The following is a 12,342-nucleotide window of genomic DNA, read 5'->3' on the forward strand; positions in this document are numbered from 1 at the left end:
ACAATTTTAATTTTGCGTGATATTAATGACATTGTTCGACAATTTCGGCATTCTGTTGGATCACCTTTGTTTGGAATGGGTACAAATATGGATCTCTTCTAGTAGATTGGCCAGGTAGCTGTCTTCCAAATTTCTTGGCATACAGGAGTGAGCACCTCCAGAGCTGCGTCCATTTGTTGAAACATCTCAATTGGTAGTCCCTCAATTTCTGGAGCCCTGTTTTTTGCCAAGGCCTTCAGAGCAGCTTGGACCTCTTCCTTCAGTGCCATCAGTTCTCTATCATATGCTACCTCCTGAAATGTTTGAAAGTCGACCAATTCTTTTTGGTGCGGTAACTCTGTGTATTCCTTCCATCTTCTTTTGGTGCTTCCTGCAGAGTTCAATAGTTTCCCTGTAGAATACTTCAGTATTGCAACTTGAGGCTTGATTTTTTTTTTCTTCAGTTCTTTCAGCTTGAGAAATGCTGAGCGTGTTCTTCTCGTTTGGTTTTCTGTCTACAGGTCTTTGCACATTTCATTATAGTATTTTACTTTGTGTTCTCAAGCTGCCCTTTGAAATCTTCTGTTCAGCCCTTTGACTTCACCATTTCTTCCCCAGAGTGTCTTCTGATATCCATTTTGTGATTTTCTTTCTTTCTTCTCTTTTCAATGACCTCTTGCTTTCTTCACGTATGATGTCCTCCCACAACTTGTCTGATCTTTAGACGTTAGTGTTCAATGCATCAAATCTATTCTTGAAATGGTCTCTAAATTCAAATGGGATATGCTCCATGTCATACTTTGGCTCTTGTGGACTTGTTCTAATTTTCTTCAGCTTGAACTTGCATGTGAGCAATTGATGGTCTGTTCTGCGGTCAGCCCTTGGCCTTGTTCTGACTGATGATGTTGAGCTTTTCCATTGTCTCTTTCGACAGATGTCAACTTGATTCCTTTTTTTTTAAAATGATTCGAAGCAATTATAAAATCTTGCAGTAGTTCATAGTAAGTATTATAAATGGCATTGTCAATGTATAATACTTTAAAACATTCTGATTGTTAAAATTGTGGGGCATTTGCCTTGGGGGTTTGGGGTTTTGTGGGCTTTAGACAAAGAACTTGGAGTAGGGCACTTAGGGGCACCTGAATCAGACAAAATTCAGAGTAGGCCAACCGACCTGGCTTTTTAATGGGCCAACCCAGCCCAAGCATTGTGCCATGCTTGTACCACATGACCCTGCCCTGACCACAGCTGATTGATAGATCCATGGCAGACATCTGACCAAGGCAAGCCCACCTGGAGACCTATCACTTGTAAAGCACTGCCCAAAGAGAGAAAGAGACGTCAGATTTTTTCTCTCTTTTTTTCCTAGGAACTTAATCTAAGGAATCCAGAGGGGAGTTGCAGTTGGTAGTCAATCAGAAAAAAGCAGACACATATGGAATGCTGCTACTTTTCATCAATTGTGGAACGTAAGAGCAAATATTCACAAAATGCTGCTGCTGAGGTCTAGGGCTGCCTCATTCAGACTGGCACTCCAGGCGCAGGTTCACTGAGGCCAGCTTTTTTTTTTTTGCAGAAGTTTCTGTTTCTTCTTTTTTAAAAAAAAAAATTTTTTGTGTGTGTGCTTTAGGTGAAAGTTTATAGAGCAAATTAGTTTCTCTCTCAAAAGTTGATACACGAATTGTTTTGTGACATTGGTTATAATTCCCGTATTGTGTCAGCACTCTCCCCCTTTCCTTTTACACCCTGGGTTCCCCATGTCCATTTGTCCGGGTTTCCTGTCCCTTCCTGCCTTGTCTTCGCTTTTGTGCCGGAGTTGCCCATTGGATCTCATTCACTTGACTGAACTAAGAAGCATGTCCCTCATGTGTGTTATTGTTCGTTTTATTTAAAAAAAAAAAAAAAACTTGCTGTTGTGTCTCAGCAAGTAGTTATTGCCGTTGTTTGTGTCTGTCACGTCCACCCGACTCATGGTGACCCCAGGTACAACTGGATCAGAAAGTTGGGATCCATAGGGGTTTTTATTTATTTTGGCTGCTTGTTCAGAAGAGATTTCTAGGCCTTTCTTCCTAGTCCATCTTAATGTGAAGGCTCCACTGAAACCTATTTAGCATCATAGCAGTACACAAGCTGCCACTGACAGATGGTCGTGGCTGCGCATGAGGAGCCTTGGCTGGGAATTGAACCCATGGCTCCTACATGGAAGACCAGCATTCTACCGCTGAACCAACAATGCATTACTCTTACTACTAGTATTAGCAATAGTAGCAGTAAAAGTAGTTATTACTCTGTCACGCATTAGATTATGATTAGGGTAAAGAGAAACAAAGTTAAGAGCGATCTTTACTCTTAATGGCACAATTTCCTCAGACATCCTCTGCTCCAGGTCATGCCGTGACTTGGGGGTTAAGATTTGGATGGTTGGTTTGACCTCTCCTTGTCCCTGGGTCTTGACATCCAAAGTTTAGGCTTACTGTCTTGTCTACCTCCAAGTTATATCATGACCTCAAGCCTCCTAAATTAGATGCCTACCTCCATACCAGCCACCTGTAATTCAGATTGATCAACATCATTTAAAAAAAAAAAACCCATTGCCATCAAGTAAATTCTGACTCCTAGTGACCCTATAGGACAGAGTAGAACTGTACCCGTAAGGTTTCCTAGGCTGTAATCTTACAGAAGCAGATTGCCACATCTTTCTCCCACAGAGTGGCTGTTGGGTCCGAACTGCCGACCTTTCAATTAGCAGCCAAGTACTTAACCACTGTGTGACCAGGTCTCCTTTCCCACACACTAGAATGGCTTTAATCAAAAAAGATAATGGGAGGATAGAGAGAGCTGGAAGCTGGCAAAATTGTCACGAAAGGAGAGACTGGAAGGGCTGACTCATTAGGGGGAGAGCAAGTGGGAGTACGGAGTAAGAGGTATATAAACTTATATGTGACAGACTGACTTGATTTGTAAACGTTCACTTGAAGCTCAATAAAAGTTAATAATAATAATAGAAAAAGACAGATAATAACAAGTACTGTTGAGGATGTAGAGAAATTGGAACCCTCATACACTGCTAGTGGGGATGAAAAGTGATGCAGCTGCTTTGGAAAAGAATTGGCTGTTCCTAAGCAAGTTAAAATAAAAAAGAAAAAGAATTGCCAAATGAAACAGGATCCATACCTCATACCATTCACAAAAACAAATTCCAAATGAATTAAGAACTTAAAGGTGAAAACTAAAACCATAAAATTCTTAAAAGAAAATGCAGGGGCAAGGCTGTCAGGCCTACATTTTAACAATGGGTTATCTAATATAGTAACTAAAGCACAAACAGCAAAAGACAAAATAAATGGGACCTTATAAAAATTAAAAACTTGTTTATCAAAAGACTTTACCAAAAAAGTGAAAATATAAGCTACCAACTGGGAGAATATCTTCAGAAACCATATATCCAATAAGAGTCTAATAACCAAATATATATAAAAATTCAACAACTTAACTACAAAAAGACAACACAATAAAAAATGGGCGAAGGACTTGAATAGACATTTTTCCAAAGAGGACATTCAAATGGCCACCAAAATATAAGAAAAGATGCTCAGTGTCATTAGTCATCAGAGAGATGTAAATCAAAACCATAATGAGATACCATTTCACTCCCAGTAGGATGGCCAAGACAAACAAACAGAAAGAACAAATGTTGGTGAGGGTATGGGGAAATTGGAACCCTTGTCCATTATTGGTGGGAATGCAAAATGGTACAGCTGTTGTGGAGAACAGTGTGGTGGTTCCTCAAAAGAAGCTAGAAATAGAACTACCATATAACCCAGCAATTCTACTGCTAGGAATATACCCAAGGGACTTGAAACCAGCAATATGAACATAAATTTGTACAACAGTTTTCATTGTAGCATTATTGGCAATAGCCAAAAGGTGAAAACAACCTAAATCCTCATGAATGGATGAATGGATAAATGAAATGTGGTACATATATACGATGGAATACTACCCAGACAAAAAGAGAAATAAAGTCTTGATACAGGCTACAACATGGATGGAGCTTAAAGACATTATGCTGAGTGAAATAAGTCAGTCACAAAAGGACAAACATTATAGGACCTCACCTACATAAAAAGACAAGAACAGGCAAAAGTATTGAGACCAAAGTTTATTGGTGGTTACCAGGACAGGAGGGCAGGAGAGAAGGGCAAGAGGTCATTGCTTTTGAAGTACTGAGTTTTGGTTTATGGTGATGGAAAGACTACATTGATTAAAGGTAGGATTACACAGCCGATTAATTGCTGTCAGTGAGTTGTACACCTACAAAAAGTTGAATTGGCAAAAATTGTGTGATAGATATATTTATAATAACAACAACAAAGAAGAGCAGTTGCTGAGACTCCTTATGTACAACTAAACACCTCAGGGGATTCGATTTCTTGGTTTGGAGGTTTAGGGTCATCATTTCATGGGACATCCCAGTTAATTGGCCTAATATTTTGTTTACTGCTTCTGTTCTGCCTCCTAGTTTGTTGTGTAGTGCCTGGGGTCATAAAAGCTTGAAAGCAGTCATCCAAGTTACAACAATTGATGTCTGTTCACCTGGAGGAACATAGGAAGAAGAAAAGTCAGGAATAGGAGGAGGAAATGGAATGTGTAACTAATTGCCTCCATGAATAGCTGTCTCCTTTTCCCTGAGACCAGAAGAACTGGGTGGTGCCGGCTACCATTTAGAAGAATCCTGATCTAAAGGAGAAACATGCAGAAAAAAATTTCAAATTCTCATGGAATCCAGATTTTCTGGAGCCGTGGAAGCTGGATGAACACCCAAAACTATTGCCCTGAGATAATCTTTAAATCTTACGCCATAAACCAAAACTACCCCCTGCAATATGCCTAGCAAACACATTTTTAACCAACAAATACAGCCATAAAGCCAAACAGTGGTTTAGCTTAACTAGTAAAGAATGTCTGCCTTGAACGTTGTGTTCTTTTAAGATCTATCTCTATGGGCTCAAACTGACAACAGCAGCTCAAAAGATTAGCTAGGAAACTTGGGGGCCAGTGAGTTTATATTAATGAGGGGGGGAACAATTAGGAACAGGAGGGTGAGAATGCTTGCACAACTTGAAGGATGTAATCAATATCACTGAATTGTACAGATAGAAATTCTTCAACTGGTGTAAGGTCTGCTATGTGTATTCTCAACAACAAAAACTCAAATAAATAAAAAATAAAATTACCACATGACCCAGCAATTCTATTCCTAGGTATGTATGTATATATCCAAGAGAAATAAAAACCTATGTCCACACAAAAACTTACCTTCAAATGTTCATAGCCACATTACTCATAATAGCCAATGGTGGAAACAACCCATATCTACACCAGCTGATGAAGAGGTAAATAAAATGCAGTATATTCATACAATATTATTTGCCAGTAAAAACTAATGAAGTATGAACATGTTACAATATGGATGAACCTTGAAAACATTATGCTAAGTGAAAGAAAACCACCCAGGCATAAAAGATTACGTATCATATAATTCCATTTCTATGAAATGTCCAAAACAGGGGAATCTATAGAGATAGAGGAAACCCTGGTAGAATAGTGGTTAAGAGTTATGGCCCCTAACCAAAAGGTCGGCACTTCGAATCCACCAGGTGCTCTTTGGAAACCGTATGGTGGCAGTTCTACTCTGTCCTATAGGGTCGCTATGAGTCAGAATTGATGGCATTGGGTTTGGTTTTGGTTTTGGTATAGAGATAGAGGAAATCCTGGTGGCATAGTGGTTAAGTACTACAGGTGCTAACCAAAAGGTCAGCAGTTCAAATCCACCAGGCGCTCCTTGGAAATTCTGTGGGGCAGTTCTAATCTGTCCTATAGGGTTGCTGTGAGTCAGAATTAACTCGATGACAATGGGTTTGTTTGTTTGTTTGTTTTAATAGAGACAGGAGCCTTGGTGACACAGTAGTTATGCACTTGGCTGCTAACCAAGAGGTCAGCAGTTCAAACCCACCATCCTCTCTGTGGAAGAAAGATGTGGTAGCCCTGCTTCCGTAAACATTACAACCTTGGAAGCTCTATGGGGCAGCTCTACTCTCTCCTATAGGGTCACTATGAGTTGAAATTGACTCGATGGCATGCAACAATAACAGAGAGACAGAAAGCAGATTAGTGGTTGCCAGGGGCTGGAGGGAGGGAGAATGGGGGGTGACTGCTAAAGAATGTGGGGTTTTTTGTTGTGGTGATGAAAATGTTCTAAAATTCACTGTGGTAATGACTGCGCAACTCTATGAATATACTAAAAACCATTGAATTGTGCACTTTAAGTGGGTGACTTGTATGGTATGTGAATTATATCTCAATAAAACTGTTATATATGAAAAACCTTAACCCCAAATAAATCAGATACAAAGTAGCATTCGTTAATTGTCATGCAGAGACATCACCAAATCCTATGAAAATTCAGAGGAGAGATCATTTTAGGCCGCCACAGCTAGGAAAGCCTTCATGGCCTGGTGGGATTTTGGTAGAAATGGGATGAGGCATACAAACTTGGAGGAAAGGAGAAGAGAGGAATTGCTTGAGAAAGAACACAAAACCAAGAAGGAAATTACAGCCCAGTCTGGGAAATGGTTAGGGGTCTGGTTTGGCTGATGTGCTTAATGCTGGTGGTTACCATGGCCAAGTATTGCCACAGTTTGTAGAATAATGGGGGAAAATACTTAAAATTGTGACTTTCTGAAAAAGTCTAAGGTGCACTGTTAAGATACGGTGTGAAGGAGGAGTAGTAAAATTTCAAATGATAGACAGGTCTAGCCCATGGAGAGAGTGGTCTGAGGACCAGGTGAGGAGGTTAGCACTGATTCTTCCCATACTTTTCAAATTCTAAATTACATTTCCTGGTAAATTTATGTCAGCATCTCATGAAAAGAGTACAAGGTTTGGGAGAGTCTGGAACCTGGCACCTTTGCAAATAGCCTTATATCTGAGCACAAAGTATTCCTCACAGTTTCTGAATACTACAGAAGCATTAGATTATTCCTCCTCTACCTTAGGGTGGAAGTCAAGTGTAGGTCTAGCCTCAAGTCCTATAGCGTGAATTAGAGAAGGGATCTAAACTGATAACAGTTATTTCACTTCGTTATGTTCCATTCCGCCATTATTTTATTGAACCTAACCAGTTGCCATCAAGCAGATTTGGATTCATGGCAACCCCATGCGTTTCAGAGTGGGACTATGTCCATAGGGTTTTCAGTGGGTGTGGCCTTTCAGAAGCAGACCTCCAGACCTTTCTTCCAAGGTGCCTCTGGCTGGATTTGAATTGCTACCCTTTCAGTTAGTAGCCAAGCAATTAATCATTTTCAACACCCAGGGACTCCTTTGTTAAACCTCTTATACTAGATACTATAGGTGTTTTAAAAAATGTCTAACAGTTCTACTAGATCTACCTTTAAGTTTATTTCGAAAGTGGTTGGGTGTTTTCTTCACTCAGCCACTGAAAGTGATCAGAGGAACTGACAGTTTCTGGAGACCCAAAGTAAGCAGCTGCATTCACAGTCAGGTGGGCTGAGGGCTCCAGGGTGAAGCTGCTTCTGGCAGGGATTCCCAACAGAAGGCCTCCTCTCCTGTCTTTAGCTAATTTGCTCTGTCCCAATGAGTCTGTTCACCAGGAGAAATGTTCCTTCAGACCCTTGTCTACAGTTCACCTGTGCTGTGTGTTCAGTGTCAGGAGTAAGTCTGCTCAGCCCAGACCCTGACAGTAATTCATGTGCTGTAGGGGTGGGAAAGAGAAAGGTACCCTAATAAAGAACCAGGTGTTACTGAACTTGAACTTAAAGGTTAACAGAAAAGGCTTGGAACGGGAGATGCAAACCATACTTCTCCATAAGAGGAAGAGAATAAAAAATAAACCTTGTTTCCTCTTTCCTTCCTGTACCCTCACTCTCTGGACCACATTCTGTGTGTAAGATCTGTCTCTCCATTTATTTATCGTTCCAGTTATCAAGTGTTCATTGCAATGTAAATGTAAAAGGTCACTATAGAAAACTGAGAGACATGTAATGAAAACAACCAAAAATCATCCATAATTTCACCATTCAGAAATAACCATTGCTAACATTGTGTGCATTTCTCTCCTTGTCTAGATGCATGTTTTTCCACCAAGTTGAAATCATACATATGTGTATATATACATTGAGTTTCGTATTCTGACTTTTTACCAAAAAAAGTTGTATTACGCGCGTTTCCTATGTTTTTAAATTATTCTTCAAAAACATGATTTAAAAAAAAAAGGAGTGCAGAATAATTTCCCCAAGTTAGGCATTATGAATTACATCTTAGTGTTCCACTCTTCTACCGTATGCGTTGCAAACAGAGTTTTAACCAACAAATACAGCCATTAGAAATATGAAGTCTCGTGGCACTCTTTGCTGAGCCTTTGCTGCAACAGCTTGGTAATAACAGTATCGCCAAGCCTTCTCCCTAGGGGCTGACACATAAGCGTCCTTTTGAAGACATGCTAATTCCGCTTCACTTGCTTCTTACCTGGCTGATCAGAGAGACCAGCTGTGACAAGGTAGGCTCTCTCAATACAGGGATTATACATTTGGAAGATATTTTTGGCCACGATTGAGAACTGGAGAGCCCAATGACTAATCATGTTACTGAAGTGCTTATGACTGTTCCAGCTGTCCCTGGTCCCTTTACGACTAGGTCTCTATGCAGAGCTAGTTCACAGTCTCCTCATAGGTTCTCTGTAAGTGAGAGGAGCCAAGGGTACAAACCCTGGAGGCAATACCTGGATGTACTGCTAGAATCTTCTATTTGACTAAAGCTTATGCTTATTGTTCTTAGTGTATAAATTTCTTTTTTCTTTTATGTAGTTTGACTGTAAGAACTTTACAGCAAGTTTAATTTAACTCAGTTCATTCGATAAACACTTATTGGGTGCCTGGAATATATGGGATGGAGTCCCTGGGTGTTGCAAACAGTTAAGGTGCTTGGCAGTTAACCAAAAGGTTAGAGGTGACAGTCCACCCAGAGGCAACTTGGGATAAATGTTGGAGATCTACTTCAGAAAAATCAGCCATTGAAAACCCTATGGAGCAGAGTCCTACTCTGACACACATGGGGTTGCCATGAATTGAAATGACTCCGTGGTAACTGTTAACTGAAAAGGATACCATGAGACACCATGTTGGGTATATGAAAGGCAAAGAGGACCTAGCCCTGCCCTTAGAGAACTTACAGTCTAGTAGGAGTGATAAGATATGCATACAAGTAATTTTAAGACAAAGTAGACCAGGTTATAAGAATATTTAATGATGGGGAATATTTCATGATAGTGTCTTGAGGAAAATTAAGCTGAACAGAAAACTATATATAAAGTGAGTTCTTTAAAAAGTACACACACAAAAGATTGAAAGAGAATAATCCAAAATGGTAACAGTGATCGTCTAGGTGATGGACTTAAAAATGTGTCATGTTTTTCTTTACTCTTTTCTATTTCTTCAAAAAAAGTTTTTATAATGAATCTGTAACTATTAGGGTCAGTAAAAATATGCTTTATTAACTGAGTAAGAGCACAGTATAAAAGAGCAAAATGCAGTGGAATTGCAGAGTAGCAAAGATTGTATCTGACTGAAGTGAAAAAATCGGGAAGGCTTTAGGATTTATGTCTCCCATAATGATGAAAAACTTTCATATCTTGGAAATAAACAATGAAATTTTACTGAGTTGAAAGGCAACTTCTTCACCCATGACATTTGACTATAATCTCTGTATATATTAACTATGTATAGCTCTAGTTGAGCCCTGGTGGCTCAGTAGTTGAAGTGCTTGGCTGCTAACCAAAAGGTCGGTGGTTCCAACCCACCAGCCACTCTGTGGGAGAAAGATGTGGCAGTCTGCTTCCATAGCAAAGATTTACAGTCTTGGGGAAGTTCTATTCTGTCCTATAGGGTCGCTATGAGGCAGAATCGACTAACGGCAATGGGTTTGGTTTGGTTTTGGTTGTAGCTCTAACTTCCCCCATAAGATTTCCGAGGCTATAAATCTTTTCAGAAGCAGATTGCCACATCTTTATAGCATCCTGTGGCTTCTAAGTGCCGATGTATCAGTTAGCAGCCGAGCACTTAACAACTGTGCTACCAGGGCTCCTTGTTTTAGCTCTACTAAGTGCTATTTGGCATACTACCTTTTTCATTGTGGAGTGGTTAAGCAATTGGCTGCTAATCAGAGGTCTGCTGTTCGAATCCACCAGTAGCTCTTTGGAAACACTGTGGGGCAGTTCTACTCTGTCCTATAGGGTCACTATGAGTTGGAATCAACTCCACGGCAACAAGTTTGGTTTGGTCACAGATACATCTTTAAATTTCTTTTCTACATCTATCATAAAGAGATATTTTTTTTATATCAGTAGTGGAGCCCTGGTGGCACAGTGGTTAAGAGCTCAGCTACTAACCAAAAGGCTGGCAGTTAGAACCCACCATCCACTCCTTGGAAACCTTATGGGGTAGTTCTACTCTGTCCTATAGGGTCGCTGTGAGTTGGAATAGACTCAACGGCAAAGGGTTTGGTTTTGGGGTAATGTCAATAACTAGTCATATTCCTAGTTAGACATGGCAAACAATTTCTCTGCTTGTCCCACTGACCCCAGAAATGCTTCATTTTGTCATTGGCTGGTGAGGGCCACATGAGTGACCTTTATCTTCCTGTTCCTCTGAAGACGTCTGAATCTGCTAATATTCAACCCACACAGCATAAATTCTTCAAGGTCTAGCAGACCTCTAGGAAAGAGGCTATTTTATTCCCAAAGCCATCCGCTTTATCAGCTCCTGTTCTCTTGGTGGACATCCTGGGTCACACAGATGGGTGAAGCTGCAGAGGTTTGTGGGCATAGACTTTGGCTGAAATAATCGCACAGGCTTCAGCTAACCTGTGTGAGAGTCTTGGCTCTGTGTAACCCCGGAGGAATTACTTACCCTCCCTATGCCTCAGTTTCTTCACCTAAAAAATGAAAATAATAACAGTACCTACTTTATAGGCTTATTTGGAAAACTAAGTTTGGCACTCGTGCGCATTTGCTGTATAGTTGCTGTTATCCTGTTGTGCTATAGACCTGGAGGATGGTGGGGTTTTTTTTGTGTTTGGTTTTTTTTTTTTTTTTTTTACATCTTTAATAGGTAACAGGAAGAAGAGGAGATAAGAAAATATGCTGAGAGAATATGATAATTTCACCTTTCTTTCTTAGAAGTAGTAGGAGGACACAGACGACAAAGTGGTTACCTGGATATGGGGTCAGGGAGGGCTTTGAGAAGAAGTGCTACTTGGGAAGCGTTTTGAACCGTAAGTGAAAAGTGAGAGGTAGTTGAGGATGCTAGTGATGGGAGACACTCCAGAGAAGGAGGGTTTGGATGGCACCATGAGGTTTAGATGGTACTGGAGAAACTTTAAGTGTGAGGGAGCAGTGAGAAATGGGGCCAGGGAGGGAGGCTGGGCTCAGCTGCAAGTATCGCCTTTCTCTGCATTCATATGGGTATCTGCTTCAGAGCTTCTCAGGGGCTCTTCCATCCCTTCCTGGATGTATTAGACTTGCTAACACCACCACCATTGAAGTGCAGCCCTGAATGGGAAGACCTATTAGTACTACGGTCTCTTGGCAATTTTCTTTATTTAGGAAGCATTGCTCCGTAACTACTGCATACACCTGTAGATCTACCAGTTACGCCTTTCCACTGCAGACATTCCCTCAACATCTAGAGAGGCCAGCAAGCATTGCTTGGGAGGCTGTCACTGACCCCTCATATATCATCTCAGGGCTGACTCTGGATCCAAATGAATTCAAGAAGTACTCACTCAGAAAGACAGTTTGTATTTTATAGAAATAAAGTTCCAGGCTCGTTAGCAAATCAAACACATCTTTGCACAGTATCAGCGGAGTAAGCTCGACTCCGTGGGCATTCCACAGAGAATGCCGAGGTGCTGCTTGACGCCCCATCTGCTAACTGTGGTGGGCTGGGGTGGGGGTGTCTGGAGATGGTGCCTGTGGGTCCTTTCCTGGACCCAGCAGGGGGCTGTCGGGGTCGTGCTGACACATATTCTCGTGGGTGAAGCACATTTGCTGCCTTTCTTTTTGTTTCTTCCAGAATGCCTGCGTTTTTGGTGACCATCAGCTTGTTCCTGCTTGTTCACTCTGCAGGTGAGTCGCCTTTCAAAACAACTTTGTGGCATTTCAAAATTGAAACAGCCTTGGGGGTGAGGAGGAAAACAGTTGTTTGGAGAATAAATTAAAACAAACAAGCAAATGACTTAATCTCTCTGAACCTCTGTTGAATGGAGATAACAAACACCTGCTGTAAT

The 12,342-nt window shown here is 40.8% G+C and overlaps 1 protein-coding gene across 4 annotated transcripts in view; it reads left to right on the forward strand.

Annotated features, from left to right (window-relative positions):
• Positions 1–1,051: 1,051 nt before the first annotated feature.
• Positions 1,052–12,342, forward strand: part of LOC126072380 (V-set domain-containing T-cell activation inhibitor 1-like) — a 33,373-nt gene continuing 22,082 nt past the window's right edge. For 3 of the 4 annotated variants that reach the window (XR_007516499.1, XR_007516500.1, XM_049877448.1), the window contains exons 1-2: positions 1,052–1,448; positions 12,129–12,181. Coding sequence is in view for 1 of the 4 variants with exons in the window: in XM_049877448.1 (XP_049733405.1) it covers positions 1,420–1,448; positions 12,129–12,181 (82 nt within the window). In the remaining 3 variants the exon portion in view is untranslated. Of the gene's footprint in view, positions 1,449–10,434; positions 11,329–12,128; positions 12,182–12,342 lie in introns of those variants that run through there. The other variant, XR_007516501.1, reaches the window with a different exon arrangement.

Source organism: Elephas maximus, chromosome 1, assembly GCF_024166365.1.
Source record: "Elephas maximus indicus isolate mEleMax1 chromosome 1, mEleMax1 primary haplotype, whole genome shotgun sequence".
In the NCBI taxonomy this organism is placed as follows: domain Eukaryota; kingdom Metazoa; phylum Chordata; class Mammalia; order Proboscidea; family Elephantidae; genus Elephas; species Elephas maximus.